We start from the raw sequence: 17,147 nt of genomic DNA, 5'->3' as shown, positions 1-17,147 counted from the left end.
CGTTGCGGCTATCGTCTTTCTCGTTTGCCTCGTTTGTCTGTTGTGTACAACACCTGCTTGCGTCACTGCCTGGGGACGCGATGGTGCATTCAGGTTGCCTTGAAAATACTAGAACATAGATAGAAATAGTCGATTTAACAATGGGATTTGCCGGTGTAGACAGGCTAGAAGAGATGCACCGCGAATTCACCCGTAAATTATATCCGATGCACGTTCATTCTACCGGTGCAGTCGCATCGCAAACGTTTATATCGGACCACCGATATGAATCGGTGAATCTCCACATCCCTAATGTACACGCTAACTTTACATACTGTTGGACTAACTGATGGTTACCTAAAGCTCTTGGACTCCACTGTTTAAAAAGCTCTTTTACAATAAAGTGAACAGTCCTACGACATCATCGGTCCTTTGAGTTCTCCTCCCTCTGCTGCTGATAGCAGACTAACAGCCTGCACACAGATACTGATGCTCGCTCTCAGCCTCAAAGTCTACATCGACATCCTCATGTTCACACTTTAAAAAAAATCAAACTATCTGAAAGAGACTTTTGGAACAGAGGCCAGCTTTAAAAGAAACGCTGGAACTACAACAGAAGCCGTCATGAGAAAAATACTCCACAGCTGCCTCCATCTGAATAAAGACAAGTCTCAACATATAGTCCAATAAATCTGATTCACTCAGTTCAGTGGTCAGGAACAAGTCCCTGAAAAAACTGATTTGGATTTCACAATTAGCAGCAACAAATGTTTTAAGTCGGTGCAGCAGTTGCTTTAAAGAACCTGGTTCTTAGTTCTTCAGGGTCATGACTGCTCTGGTGCTTTCTTAATTATTAACATATATGTTCATATTTACCAGCGATCCTGTGTGGAGATCTGCAGTCCCTCCTTCTGTACTCCTATTTTTCCTTCCTTGTGTTTCTTGTTTGTCTAGTCAGTGACATCACTCCAGGGCGGCCCGACAGGTTGGGCCCGTCTCTCCTCTGATTGAGCACAGGTGTGTTTTGTGCTCAGGTGATCCAGTCAGCCACCCTCGGTTGTGCCTTGCCTGTTTGCTCTCCTGGTGAGACGCAAGTGTGAAAACCCACCACTCCAACCCTCATCCGGATCTCACCTGTTTGGACTCCCCGTGGAGGCGCTGGATAATCCTGCTGCAGCTGTTGGACCTCAGCTTGGATCAGTTCTGTCTGCTGAAAATGTTTCTCACTCTGAGGCAACAACCTCAGTAATGGGTCAAAACTGATAAGAAAGGGATCATGTAGAGTGAGCAGGTTCCTATGAAGAAATAAACCTCGACGGGATGACAGAGAAGGAACCTGCTCACTCTACATGATCCCGCTGAGAACTCTGCTCACTACTAAAGCGTTCAATATAAAGTGACATAAAATAATGACTAAAACATATTTAATTGATTTAAAATGAGCCGACTCTCGTCTGTCACTGCTCTCACTGTGCGCAGGCCGGCAGGCAGGAAAACTTATTTCTTTACAGATATTCAGAGAAATCATGTCAAATGTGGAGAAGTGACGGGACATCCCAGACCTGAGAGGATCGCCAGTCGCATCTGAGGATCGCACCAGAAAACAGTGGAAATGCACCAAAAATAAACAAAAAGAAAACCAGAAAAACACCAGAAACACATGAAGAAGTGCCCGAACACACAGTCACACCATTCTGCTTTCACTCTTTTATTTTACATTTTGTTCTTCTGCCATTGATGGAAAAATAAAGACAATAAAATCAGCAGCCGTCGGCCTCACAGCTGCGCTCGCTGCTAAGTTTGGCTTCAACGCTTCAGTCCAAAGTCTTAAAAACCACAAAATGTACAAGAACAGACAGAGAGTGACAACAACACAGTGAAAACTGTTTGCTAAAAAAATCAACTGTATTGATAATATTTGTTTCCTGAAACGCTGTCGGTGCATGAAATCCATTCATAGGAAGAGACAGCTCATCAGTGGTGGTGATATCAGTCGTGTTCCTGCAGTTAAAGTCACGTTAGGAGTAAAACAAGAGTTAAAAGATTTAGACTCAGTCATCACAGGTAGCTTTTACTGTGAAGCAGCAGGTCAATAATAACAATAACTGATGATCAGTGGAGGTAACAGCATCAGCCTCAGTGTTCAGGATCATCAGTTTTAATACACACTTTGACTGCAGGCTCACTTTATGAATCAGTGTGTTATCTGTACCTCTGCGGAGCTGCAGCAGAGGAGGTCCGGGTTTGGTAAAGGCTCCGTCTGCTCCTCCCTCCTCGTCCTCCTCCTCTTCTCCTCCGGGGCCGTCCCGGACCTCCTGCCCCCCCGCCTGGAGCTCTGTGCGCAGGGAAGGAGCGCAGCCGTTCAGCCCAGGTTCAGAGCCGCCAGCAGGGGGAACAACGAGCTCCTGCCCCCTCTGTGAAACCTCAGCTGGAGAGTCTGGATCTGCCATCTGACCGTCGAGACACATCCAGATGAAACATTTCCAACATCCACTCACTCAAACGGTGACAGAAGCTTTTCTTTCTTCTCAAATGTTCGTGCAACTGTCACATAAAACACGATTTAACACATTTTAAAGGAAAAATCCACAGATTCGCTGCACATGAATAAGTCAGAATATGGAAAAAAGAAAGACTTAATAATGATTTTCATTCACTCAAAGTGTAAAAAATCATTCTGTCATCATCAAGTCACGTTTGAGACTCCTGACTGGAAATCCTCCTGTTGAACAAGCTGAACCGCTCAAGTGCTCTTGAGCCTCAGAGTGAGCTGCTGGAGCTGCTGCAGAGAAAAAAAACAGTGAAAGAGTGAAGACTGACCTGCTGCCGGAGTCTGAGGACGAGTCACCGCTGCTCCAAAACCTCTGAAACCAACTCAGCGGGTCGGACGCAGAGCTGCAGAGAAACCGTGACGGCAGGAAGTCAATCAAGATGTGGCTAAGCTAGGGAAAACTTTCACTGTCGCCACGGTAACTGCAGTTGTGTGTGCGCGTGGCTCGGCAACTAAACGCACAACAAAACTGTGGAAGAGAAACCAGGAGAGACAGCGTGTGCTGACCAATCAGAGCAGCTCTTACATTTATTTTGTTCACAGTGACAAACAATAAGTCCAGTTACAAACAACAACACGATATAAAGCATGTGATTATTCCACGGTCAGATGAGTGCTGTGGGGGCATGTGGGTCGGATAGTTTCAGTCCTACCCAGTACTTCCATAAATGATCCTAAAAGAGTGAAGTCCAGGTCTAAATCACAGAGACTTGAGACAGTTACACTGGAGCTGGATTTCTTCTGTGGTGTTCACCTCTGCTGGTTATGTTTCCCCTGAAAAGGAAACAATATGCTTCCTCTCTGGCAGCTTCATGGACAACATGAATTATTTACACAGGTACAAAATTTATTTCACTGTACAATAAAATAATATCATTACATTTCAAAACATACACTTTCACTCTATTTTCAAAGTTAACTTACAACATACTCTTCTTCTTTTCTTTGACAGGTGAATAAACAGGTAAGCGTTCAAGAAAAAATCCAATTAATTAATCAACAAACTTAAAAAATACTAAAAATAAACAAAAAATGTAAAACATTAATTGTCATGTGTCTCTTCTATTCGTTGTATTTCTTGTTTCTTATCATACACAATTATTTCAGCAATCGACACACAAATGGATTAGTAATTATTAATCCCACATAAGGTGAGTAAAAGTTAAGCACACCTGTTCATTAGTAACCTCAAACTGCACGTGTCTCTTACTCAGCTGAACACACTGAAAACACACAGTGTGTGTAGCATCCATGCTAGCCTCGCGCCGCTCCGTGTTGGGGGAACACAGTTTAGCTAGCTGCTAAACAGTGAACCAATTAAGAGTCTAAACATCGAAATAACGCTTCTAAAACACTCAACATCCCAGCTGAGTTTAACAAAACACACACTAAACAACTCAGCAAACACATTTCAAAGTCTGACAGCATAAATACTCATTTCGTACCAGGGGTCCGTTTCACAAAGCAGGTTCAACAAACTCTGAGTGTAACCCTGAACTCTGAGTTGATCTACTCTGAGATAGGAAACTCTGAGTTTTCGATTCCACAACAGCAGATTTGAGTTAGTTTGATTAACTCAGAGTAGGTTCACCTCGAGTTAAGCGCGTGCACCGCAACTTTAAAAAGACAGCATCAATGGAACCCCGATTTAAGGATTCACCATGGCAACGGGGAAGCGGAAGGCTGCGTACTTCACGCCACTGGAATTAGACATTTTAATGCGCTCATACAGCGAATATGAACACGTTTTTAGACGGAAGTCCAACACCGCTGCAGCTGCGAAGGAGAGGGAGACGGCGTGGGAGAACATTGCTGCTCGGGTCAATGCGTGAGTATAAATGTAGTCCTTTGAAATCACAATAATATTACAGGGCAAAACTGCTTGAATGGTTGCCTATTAATTTATTTCATTTAGGTGCAATCCCGCGGGGGAGAAGCGCACTTGGCAGCATCTTAAAATTAAATATAAAAACATGGTTGAAACAGGTAAGACCTCGGCATGATCTCATGGAGGTAACTACCTCATTTTGATCATGTTTTACATTGTAAAGTAAATATTAAGTGGCTCCCTTTCATTGTAAAATTGGTTATATTGTGTTCATATAATGTTTTGTTTTTTGTTAACGAATGAAATAAAATTAAAAAATTAAAAAAGTGTTCTCATCTATATCATGTTATGTTAAATAATTAAGCCTATATTTAAACTAACACAGACTTTTACTCAGCCAACAGAAAGAAGGCAGATGCACGAAGAACGGGTGGTGGCCTAAAGACGATAACTGTCTGGAAAAGCAAGAACATCGTGGTCTGATAACTATCTCCCGACGAATATTTAATTTTCTGTGCAGTATCGCTGCACCTTCATCCACGGGATCATGATCGAAAGACGTTAACATGCCATGTTAACGAAAGAAAGTCACCACCTACTGTGCCTAATAGACTTCGCACTGACTGATATTTTTAATGATTTTTTTTAATAACAGACGGCAGAACTTTGCCAAAACTCGTCTGCTGACTGAATGAATGACTGAGGAAGTGAAATACGGTGTGTGGTTGAAAGAGGGCGGAGACACAGAGAAACTCGAGGTTCCTTGAGTAAAACCTGGTCCCGACCAGGTTAGGTTCATAGAGTCTGTTACTGCGGTAACTGACTCGGAGTTTAACTTACCTCTGTCTGTGAAACAGGCTTGAGTTACCCCTCTTTCTCTGGTTTGACTTACCTTCTTATGTGAAACGGAAAACTCAGAGTTTCCCTCATTTCAGGGTTAACATACTCGGAGTTTTCAGTAAACCTGCTTTGTGAAACGGACCTCTGAAAAAGGGAAGATATTAATGAAGATGCTCGGACACGATTCTTCCTCTCTGGCAGCTTCTTTGACAATGAGGCGTCCTGGCCGAGAGCTCCCCCTTCCGGCCTCTGCAGGCATAGCTAATCAATCACAAGCTTTCAAAAAAGGCTCAACAGGTAGATCACAGATGAACTCTGACTGCAGGTAAGTATCTTCATATGTTTCACAAAGTTTTTAACCATGTTAACCTTTTTAAATATTTCAACCATTTTTCACAGGAATTAAATGTTTTAACCTTCTTCACAGGATTATTTTTTATAGATTTGCATTCAAAACTATGACCTATTTATACATGAATTCCCTTGTTTTTAAAGTCATGTGACTGTTTTTATTAACAAATATTTTTATTATCTGTTTCACTCAATCTGTTACAGTTACACCTCCAGCTTTCACTCTTTGACTTCTTTAACTCTTTTGAAAAACTAGAAATGAAAGATTAAATATCATACAGGAACTGAAATTTGACACTTTAACTATCTGAAATCAATTCATGCTGTCATGTTGTGATGGCTGTGAACATATTTGATTTGAAGAGGAGAATACAATTCTTTGCTTTCTAAAGTGTTGTATTAGTTTGGAGAGAGTGGGAGAGGTGTAGAGGGGAGGTGTGGTTTGGGTGGAGCAGGGAGAATAAGACTGAATGCACCCCAACAACATGTAAATAGTCAGATTTGACTGACAGGTCTTTACTGTTTCACTACTGTTGAGAAAAGTCGGAATTATACAACACACTCATATTAAATGAACGCTTTGAAGGTCAAAAGACACCAACATCATCTGTGAGTGGGTCAAACAGGGAAATCAAAGAATCAAAGGCAAAGAAAGCCTGCTCCATTTAAAGAATAATGATGACATGTTGCTGACATCAGCAGATGAAGCTGAGAGAAGCGTCAATGATTCAAGCTCCACGTGACTGTTTACATCCAACACTTTGTTTTTAACTTCATTCATTTTTCAGCAAGTGAACAAATGAAAGCACAGATCACAAACACAACAAAAGAGACACACTAAAAGTTTAAAAGTGGCAGAAGTTCAGTAACGAGCATACATACATAATATCCAAGCCACAAATATAAGAACGTGTTGTTAATGAGTGCAGAGTTCACTGACCGGCACGGCCAGACCGAGAGCTCCTCTTTGAGTGCATGTAGGTCTCTCAGATCAGAGATGGAGTTTGTGCCGTTTGATCGCTGGATTTGTAATAACAAGGTCAGAATCACACTCAATCTGTGCGCTGACTGAGTGGTATCTCTTCCTGTTTACAAAGTCGTTCATGTTGTCCTCTGATGTGGGGAAACCGGCATCTGCATCTCTGCTGGTGCAAAACAAAAGCTCCAGAATAAATCAAAGTCATCATGAATGACAAAGGGGTGTAATCCATCATATAATTCACTCCTCCTCATCCTCCAAATTATCCCACCTTTCAAAACGATTCTCCACGCCGACCACGATCGAACAGCTGACTTTAGAACTACTCAGGACAAAGTGGAAGATTTCAGTTGTAACTTATGATGCTGGAACAATTTCAGCTGCTGCAATCCTGAAAACATTATTAATCCGTACTAAGTTACACATTACATTCAGACTAAGGCTGAGCTTGTGCATAGCTGGTGCAACCCACTCCAGAACCTCAGAGAGGCCACTTTATACAAGAAGGCTGGATGCTGCTTTTTCACATCCACTTCCAAAATTCATCAGAAATATCATGTGGAAATTAACTGCAATTAACATCATTCCTCGAGAATGCAAACGAAAGCAAAACAGTTTAAATAAATGTTGATCTACAGTCATGTTGTCAGAATCAGAACTTTGAGATCGGAATATCTGAAAGAATAAAAAAGCACAGGAAAAAGTCCAGGTCCAGGTTCCAGGTGGAGGAGGTGTGTGAGTGGGGAGCAGAAGGAGTGTAGGAGTGTCTGCAGAGACTGTGTAGGAGGACAGAGCAGCAGCACAGCAGTCCAGATACACTGATGATACTCTGTCACATCCACAGCAACACACAGGGAGGATGCTGGACTGGACACTGTGTCTGACAGTGGAGCTGATCTCAGAGCAGTTCACACTGCAGCACTGACACTCATCTCCACTTGTTGTGGTTCCTCTGTCAGTCACTGCTGGATGAAGCTCTCCTCTCCACTCTACCTCCCAGTAACATGGCCCAGTCAGAGCCTCTCCACCCACAAGCTGCTGCTGCTGCTTCAACCTCTCTGGATCATCAGGACGCAGCCGATCGGCTCTCAGCCAATCACCTTTCTGATCGCTCACGCTCGATCACGATCACTTCCATCTGATGAGAGAAGAAGACAGACAACAGAAGTCATGAATCAGAGTTTACAGAGACTCCTTCATCAGCTGGCAGTCAGTGATGCAGCACATCCAGTATAAAGAGCAGCAGGGACTTCAGTCCTGTTCAGACCAGAAGTGGAGCGGCTGTGTAGCGTAGCCAGCTTCCTCTCAGCTCTCATGTTAACGTGTTGGAGTGAACACACTGAGCTGGAAGCTCACACACCTGCAGACACTTTGGCCATCAAGCCTGTTTACTCTGCACATTTCACTCAAGTACACAGTGGAAATAAAGTGCTGAGAGTCCCTGAACGCATCATCACTGCAGAGACACAGATATTCACTGTTCACTGGAATGATGCATTTACTGCTGTTAAGGTTCAAAGCTGCTAACAACCAGAGTCTCAGTCACATCTGAATATTTCATCTACTTTAGAAATATCACAGGACAAACATGTAAATATGGAGTCTGTTATAAAAATATTGGGACAAATGGACAGATGCATTTATATACTGGTACAGCTGGTCTGACAGGGATCAGCTATATATGAACATGTTCCTCTCTGTGGAAATCTGATGAAGAGTATACAGACATGACCGTGACGTGTTTTAACGTCACTGTTTTCTCTTCTTGCTTTGTTTTAATGCTCAGTTTTAATATTGTCGTTATATTTTTTATTTTTCTTAATATTCCATCATTGTGTTTTATTTGAAAGCCCTTTGTGCTCGATGCTGGTCAAGTGCCGTGGAAATAAAATCCTGACAGTGAAGTAAGTATCAATGAATTATTAGCTGCCCCCGACTCCTCTCAGTTTATCACACTATACTTCAGCCACTCTACTAATAATATGAAGTTAATATTCAGCAGTTTTTAACGAGGCTAATCACACCCACTGTGAGGTTCTGCTGCAGAAGTTCTACATTTCATTCCATGTTTCACCCATTTTACACAAACAACACAGCGTTGTGTTTGATGGGACGACGTTAGCCAAGTCAAAAAGTACTGTTAGCCAGTATTTAGCCGGTGTTCACTCACTGACATACACTCATACGTTTTCATACACCGGCCACATGGTTACTAAATGTAATGATGGTTCTTTGAAATGAGAGCCAGAGATTTGCAGGCTTCAGTCAAACTGATCTGAGAGCTGTGACAAACATTAACTGATCAATTCTTTAGTGCTGAAATGAGAGAACAAACAGTTTGAGATCAGATTTGATGGTACGACAGTTTGATGAAGGAGGACCTCTGTCTCTACACAGCTTGTGATGCTGTCAGCTGTAATCCAGCTTTATTTCCTGTAGACATGAACACAACAACAACAGTCGTCTGCACATCAACTCAAACACATGATCACAACAAGATTCTGACTCCTCTGATTGGCTGACTGTTCTCTCTCTCTGTGTATCTGTCCAATCCTGAAGCCTGTCACCACTCTCCTCTCACAGCTTCACTGAGGAAAGCAGCTGCTGAGAAGGTTGGAGGTTTACAGGAAGTACTGGATCTGTGCTTTGATACTAACTGTATTTAGAACAAACCTGCTGAGACCAGCATGGACTGACTCCAACCCTCTACTGACCTCAGAGTCTTCAGTCTACAGTCTGGACTCTCCACCAGATCAGACAGCAGCTTCACTCCTGAATCCTGCAGGTTGTTGTGACTCAGGTCCAGTTCTGTCAGATGGGAGGGGTTGGACTTCAGAGCTGAGGCCAGAGAAGCACAGCTGGTCTTTGACAAACTGCAGCCAATCAACCTGAATAAGGAATAAATGATGAAGATAAAAATCCATTTCTAATCCAATCAGATGTGTTCAGGTTGTAAATGTGCAGCTCAACATGACTCTGTCCTAATCAATGAGCTTTGCCCTAAAATCAGTCCAGTGACTTTGTCATTGTGTTATTGTGGATCATCATAATGTCAGATTCTACAGACATCATCCAAATGTCACCACAACATTCATACAGCTGTTCATGTCAACACAGATCAATAACATGCTGCTCATCTCACTCAAGTCCACATATTGATCCTTTAAACAGCTGTGTGTGTGTGTGTGTGTGTGTGTGTGTGTGCGTGTGTGTGAGAGAGGGAGAGTGTGTGTGTGTGTGTGTGTGTCTGTTACTGTGTGTGTGTGTGTGTGTGTGTGTGTGTGTGTGTGTGTGTGTGTTCTGAAGGATCAATATCAATCATCAGTCATTATTTGTGAAAACACATTAAAATCATCAGAAACTTAAGAAATATTTCCACTTCATCAAGTAAATTTGATCAATTGAAACAAATATTAGTTCAGAGGATCTTCTGGATCCAGATGTGAACATTTACCAAAAATCATCAACATTCATTGACTTGAACAACTAACAGTCAACATTTTCTACACTTTCTTTAAGAAGCACAAATCTTTGTGACTGAAGACTAAATTTACTTCAACAAACATGAAAATATCAACAAAAGCTCATTTAAAACGTGACTGATGGAAGTTGTGTCTGAACAGAAATGAGCTTCACTTGTTCATTAAACATATTTTCATTCTGTTTTTAAATGTCTCTTTTCATAGTTGATCTGTCACATGTTTTGCTTTCTCTGCAACACTCAGCTTTTATCTTTACCTGCGTTCTTTCAATTCATTTTCTGTTTCCTGTTTTTATTCTGTTTTCAATGTAAAACACTTTGAGCGGCAGGATTTGTACAAAAGGTCTTTTATCAATAAAGTTAATTATTATTATTAAAGATTGACAATCGTAGCAGAGAGTCAGTCTACAGTTTGGACTCTCCAGTCCAGTAGACAGCAGCTTCACTCCTGAATCCTGCAGGTTGATGTTGAAGCTCAGGTCCAGTTCTGTCAGATGGGAGGGGTTGGACTTCAGAGCTGAGACCAGAGAAGCACAGCTGATCTCTGACAAACTGCAGCGACTCAACCTGAATAAAGAATAAATGATGAAGATAAAAATCCATTTCTAATCCAATCAGATGTGTTCAGGTTGTAAATGTGCAGCTCAACATGACTCCGTCCTAATCAATGAGCTTTGCCCTAAAATCAGTCCAGTGACTTTGTCATTGTGTTATTGTGGATCATCATAATGTCAGATTCTACAGACATCATCATGCTTTTGGCGCCGTCCCAGGTGGCAGCCTGTAGCAGCAGCTCCCGTTGTGTTTTTTAAGTTTCGTTTATTTGTCCGTTCGTTCTTTTTTCTGTTTTTCTGATCAATCACAACTTGTTTGTTAGAGTTGTGAAAATGTCTGGACTTAAGTTTGCTACCCTTCTCCGTGTTTTTCTTCTACTTTCCCTGCTTTTTGTAACTGGGAACTATCGAGCTAACGAGCAAATCAGTTCAACCAGTTTTTTAACAGGTTTAGCTCACCTCCTGCCACCTCTCAGACGCCCCCTGCCTCCCACACACCCACACTGTCCCAAATGGCTCGCACCAACCTCCAGCATTCTCCTGCACAACACCCCTCCATCTGTCCCCCCTCCTTCTCCTCCTCCTCCCCTTCCCCCACTGAGGATACCAGCATTAACCACCCAACGGTGACTTCAGGCCAGGTAAAGAGGCAGCTGGAAAGACTCAACCAGCGAAAGGCAGCAGGCCCTGATGGCATCACGCCTAGGATCCTGAAGACCTGTGCTAGCCAGCTGTCTCCTGTACTGGAACATCTGTTCAACCTGAGCCTGAGTCAGGAGAAAGTCCCGAGGCTGTGGAAGACGTCCTGCTTGGTTCCAGTCCCCAAGAAGCCGAGGCCATCTGACCCAGCTGACTACAGACCAGTCGCCCTCACATCCCATGTGATGAAAGTCCTGGAGAGATTGGTCCTAGCCCAGCTGAGTCCACAGATGAGGACAATCCTGGACCCCCTGCAGTTTGACTATCAGCCCCATTTAGGAGTCGATGACGCTGTCATTTACCTGCTGCAACGAGCCCATATGCATCTTGATGGTGGAGGAGGCACTGTAAGAATCACATTCTTTGATTTCTCCAGTGCCTTCAACACCATTCAACCTCTGCTATTGGGTGAGAAGCTGCGGGGGATGGGTGTCAACGACGCAGTGATCTCCTGGATTACTGACTACTTGACAGGCTGGCCACAGTTTGTCCGTCTGGGCAGCGGGCTGTCTGATGTGGTGGTCAGTGATACAGGAGCTCCACAGGGGACTGTGCTTTCTCCCTTCCTCTTCACCTTATACACCACTGACTTTAAATACAACTCTGAGTCATGTCACCTGCAGAAGTTCTCTGATGACTCAGCTGTTGTCGGGTGTATAAGAGAGGGAGAGGAGGGGGAGTACAGGACACTGATAGACAACTTTGTTGAGTGGTCCAAACAGAACCACCTGAGGCTGAACATCAGCAAGACCAGAGAGATGGTGATCGACTTCAGGAGGAAGAAGACGCCTTCACAGCCACTACGGATCAAAGGGGAGGTGGTGGAGGAGGTGGAGGACTACAAATACCTCGGAGTGGTGATCGACAACAGACTGGACTGGAAACCCAACACAGAGACTGTGTACAAGAAGGGGATGAGCAGACTCTACTTCCTGAGGAAACTGAGATCCTTCAACGTGTGCAGCAAAATGTTGGAGATCTTCTACCAGTCTGTTGTTGCCAGCGCCATCTTCTTTGCTGTTGTTTGTTGGGGCAGCAGCATCAGAGCCAGCGACACCAACAGACTTGATAAGATCATCAAGAAGGCTGGCTCTGTACTCGGACTCAGACTTGAGTCTTTTGAGACTGTGGTGGAGAGGAGGACGCTGAATAAACTGCTATCCATCATGGACAATGATCAGCACCCTCTCCATCACACAGTGGACAGGCAGCGGAGCACCTTCTCCCACAGGCTGCTGCAGCTCCGCTGTCGAAGGGACAGATACAGGAAATCTTTCCTGCCACATGTCATTACACTGTACAATAACAGCTGAAGATAATAATAATAATACAATACTTCTTACCACTACTGTTCTTACAGTCACGGTACACTTTATTTCACCGCCATTTGCTTTTGATATTCTTATTTTGATATTCATTTGCATTTGATATTCTTTTTTGTGCAATACTTGTGGCGGTTGGTACTTCCGTTTTGTTTATTTTGAAAGACCACTTCCTGTTTTGTTGTGTTTTTTCCTTACTTTACTTTTGTTTCCTGAGGCTCCCTTCCCCCAGCGGCGTCGAGGAGTGATCAGGCGCACCTGCATTCACTTCCTAATCAAGGACGCTATTTATACTCCACTGAGACGCTCCTTGACGCCAGAGTATACTACTACGTACCGTGGTACCAGTGGCTTCACGACTCTCTTGTGGTAACATTTATATTAACTACCTTCTCGTGATTTTCTCGTGTGGAGTAATTGTTTGTCTCTTGGTTTTTTCTTCCAGTGCCTCCGTGCCCACACAGCCCAGCACTCTCTGAAGCCTCCTTTTGTTGTTTGGATCACATTCACCATTTCCCTGTTTTGCCTCCTGTGTTGTGCAATAAACCTTGTTCAAACCTTCTCCGTTTCCGCTCCTGGGTTCCTCTCTACACAGTTCGTCACAATACTTTTACTACTGTTTACTGTTTGGCTATTTTATTATTATGTATATAATCTTTTTACTGCTCGCTATTTTTATATTTTTATTATGTATAGTTTGTTCTTTATATTCTTATTTTCACTTATTTCACTGTGTGTAATGCTGCTGCTGTACTGCAATTTCCCAGCTTGGGATAAATAAAGTCTGTCTATCTATCAAATGTCACCACAACATTCATACAGCTGTTCATGTCAACACAGATCAAAAACATGCTGCTCATCTCACTCAAGTCCACATATTGATCCTTTAAACAGCTGTGTGTGTGTGTGTGTGTGTGTGTTCCTCTATGTCTGTGTGTGTGTGTGAGTGTGTGTGTTCCTCTATGTCTGTGTGTGTGTGTGTGTTACTCCATATTCCTCTGTGTGTTTGTGTGTGCGCGTGTTCTTGTGTGTGTGTGTGTGTGTGTGTGTGTGTGTGTGTGTGTGTGTGGGTTGCTCTGTGTGAGTGTGTGTGAGAGTGTGTATGTGTGTTCCTCTGTGTGTATGTGTGTGTGTGTGTGTGTGTTCTGAAGGATCAATATCAATCATCAGTCATTATTTGTGAAAACACATTAAAATCATCAGAAACTAAAGAAATATTTCCACTTCATCAAGTCAACTTGATCAATTGAAACAAATATTAGTTCAGAGGATCTTCTGGATCCAGATGTGAACATTTACCAAAAATCATCAACATTCATTGACTTGAACAACTAACAGTCAACATTTTCTACACTTTCTTTAAGAAGCACAAATCTTTGTGACTGAAGACTAAATTTACTTCAACAAACATGAAAATATCAACAAAAGCTCATTTAAAACGTGACTGATGGAAGTTGTGTCTGAACAGAAATGAGCTTCAGTTGTTCATTAAACATATTTTCATTCTGTTTTTAAATGTCTCTTTTCATAGTTGATCTGTCACATGTTTTGCTTTCTCTGCAACACTCAGCTTTTATCTTTACCTGCGTTCTTTCAATTCATTTTCTGTTTCCTGTTTTTATTCTGTTTTCAATGTAAAACACTTTGAGCTGCATGTTTTGTACAAAAGGTCTTTTATCAATAAAGTTTATTATTATTGTTTAAGATCGACAATAGTAACAGAGAGTCAGTGAACTGACCTCAGAGTCTTCAGTCTACAGTCTGGACTCTCCAGTCCAGCAGACAGCAGCTTCACTCCTGAATCCTGCAGGCCGTTGTCACTCAGGTCCAGTTCTGTCAGATGGGAGGGGTTGGACTTCAGAGCTGAGACCAGAGAAGCACAGCTGATCTCTGACAAACTGCAGCCAATCAACCTGAATAAAGAATAAATGATGAAGATAAAAATCCATTTCTAATCCAATCAGATGTGTTCAGGTTGTAAATGTGCAGCTCAACATGACTCTGTCCTAATCAATGAGCTTTGCCCTAAAATCAGTCCAGTGACTTTGTCATTGTGTTATTGTGGATCATCATAATGTCAGATTCTACAGACATCATCCAAATGTCAAAGAAGAGCCATGTCTCTCTTACTAGGAAGCCTGATCTGGTGCTCTCGAATGAACTCAACAATTTTTACAACCGTTTTAACAACTGTAATTTTAATGAGGAACTGTCGGTTTTTAAAAATGTTGTCTCCTCTCAGAATATCGTTGTCGACAGGGGCAAAGTGTGTAAACTTTTCCGGGGAGTCAAGGAAAGGAAAAGCCCTGGCCCGGATGGCATTGGAGGGCGTGTTCTTAAGAACTGTGCTGACCAGCTGTCAGACATATTTACTTTTATTTTTTCAATGTCCCTCCAGCTTCATAAGGTCCCCTCACTTTGGAAAGACTCCATTATTGTCCCAGTTCCAAAATCTGCATCCCCCAAATCACTAAATGATTTTAGACCCGTGGCATTAACTTCCCTAGTCATGAAATCTTTTGCGAAGTTTGTCAAGGAAGCACTTCTGACCTGTGTTCAAGATAACCTGGACCCACTGCAGTTCGCTTTCAGGTCAGGCAGAGGTGTTGAGGATGCATTAGCCACCCTTTTAAATCTTGTCTTGACTCATCTTGAGGGAGCCAAGACTTTTGCTCGTCTTTTATTTATTGACTTTTCATCAGCTTTTAACTGCATACAGCCACACATTTTAGCAGAGAGACGGAGGGACTTCCACAGCATCGATCCTGGTCTAATAGCCTGGCTAATGGACTTTTTAACAGAAAGACCACAACGTGTGAGGGTAAATGGTGTTTTTTCAGACACTCTCGTCTCCTCCACTGGATCACCTCAGGGCTGCGTCCTTTCACCATTACTGTTTGTTTTGTACACGAACGAGTGCCGTAGCCAACATGTGGGGCGTCACATCTTGAAATTCGCAGATGACTCAGTAATCGTGTCCTTACTGAGCAGTGACGACCCTGACCATGGCCCTGTAGTGAAGGAATTCACAGACTGGTGTTCCTCATCTTTTATGTGTATTAATGTGTCAAAGACCAAAGAAATGGTGATAGACTTCCGCAAACATCTGTCAGCCACTCCTCCTCTTGTCATCAAGGATCAAACCGTTGAGCTGGTCCATAATTACAAATATCTTGGTACTAACATTGATGACAGGCTGTCTTTTGATCTCCATGTTGATGCTGTTTGCAAGAAGGCACATCAACGCATGTACTTCCTGAGGAAATTGCGGAGTTTTAATGTTGACTGCACTTTTATGAGAATGTTTTATTCTTGTTTTATTGAGTCTGTTCTGACATTTTCTTTGATTTGCTGGCACGGCTTACTTTCCCTCAAGAACAAAAACAGACTGCAGGGTATAGTGAGAGTGTGCAGCAAAATTGCAGGCATTCACCTCAATGATCTCGCTGACATGTACAAGCTCAGGACCCTGAATAAGGCCCGCTCCATTCTCACTGACGAGTGTCACCCTTTGGTTGGTGAGTTTGTGCTGCTCCCGTCAGGCCGCAGGTTCATCCTGCCAAGATGCAGGACTAATAGACTTAAGTACTCTTTTGTCCCTGCTGCCATAGGTCTTCTGAACAAGTGACTGATTAATGTACTGTCCCATCTATTATTTCCTCTGTGCAATATGTTGTTGTTTTGTGATTGTTGCCTGTTTTTGTTACTGCTGGCTGTAGAGCAATTTGCCCACGGGGACAATAAAGACTCCTTGAACCCCTTGAATGTCACCACAACATTCGGACAGCTGTTCATGTCAACACAGATCAATAACATGCTGCTCATCTCACTCAAGTCCACATACTGATCCTTTAAACAGCTGTGTGTGTGTGTGTGTGTGTGTGTGTGTGTGTGTGTGTGTGTTCTGAAGGATCAATATCAATCATCAGTCATTATTTGTGAAAACACATTCAAATCATCAGAAACTAAAGAAATATTTCCACTTCATCAAGTCAACTTGATCAATTGAAACAAATATTAGTTCAGAGGATCTTCTGGATCCAGATGTGAACATTTACCAAAAATCATCAACATTCATTGACTTGAACAACTAACAGTCAACATTTTCTACACTTTCTTTAAGAAGCACAAATCTTTGTGACTGAAGACTAAATTTACTTCAACAAACATGAAAATATCAACAAAAGCTCATTTAAAACGTGACTGATGGAAGTTGTGTCTGAACAGAAATGAGCTTCAGTTGTTTATTAAACATATTTTCGTTCTGTTTTTAAATGTCTCTTTTCATAGTTGATCTGTCACATGTTTTGCTTTCTCTGCAACACTCAGCTTTTATCTTTACCTGCGTTCTTTCAATTCATTTTCTGTTTCCTGTTTTTATTCTGTTTTCAATGTAAAACACTTTGAGCTGCATGTTTTGTACAAAAGGTCTTTTATCAATAAAGTTTATTATTATTATTAAAGATCGACAATAGTAGCAGAGAGTCAGTGAACTGACCTCAGAGTCTCCAGTCTACAGTTTGGACTCTCCAGTCCAGCAGACAGCAGCTTCACTCCTGAATC

At 42.4% G+C, this 17,147-nt stretch overlaps 1 protein-coding gene across 1 annotated transcript in view; it reads right to left on the bottom strand.

Annotated features, from left to right (window-relative positions):
• The window catches only part of LOC121623657 (ribonuclease inhibitor-like), a gene marked incomplete at its 5' end in the record, with an annotated part of 44,485 nt that extends 33,931 nt beyond the window's left edge, over nt 1-10,554 (bottom strand). The window contains 2 exons of the mRNA XM_041961022.1: nt 9,243-9,428; nt 10,412-10,554. Coding sequence (XP_041816956.1) covers nt 9,243-9,428; nt 10,412-10,554 — 329 coding nt within the window. The remainder of the gene's footprint in view (nt 1-9,242; nt 9,429-10,411) is intronic.
• Between the last annotated feature and the right edge of the window lie 6,593 nt (nt 10,555-17,147).

The sequence above is a fragment of the Chelmon rostratus genome, chromosome 20 (assembly GCF_017976325.1).
Source record: "Chelmon rostratus isolate fCheRos1 chromosome 20, fCheRos1.pri, whole genome shotgun sequence".
Taxonomy (NCBI): domain Eukaryota; kingdom Metazoa; phylum Chordata; class Actinopteri; order Chaetodontiformes; family Chaetodontidae; genus Chelmon; species Chelmon rostratus.
The sequence above is the reverse complement of the archived record's forward strand: the minus strand, read 5'-3'. Positions and strand labels throughout refer to the sequence as shown.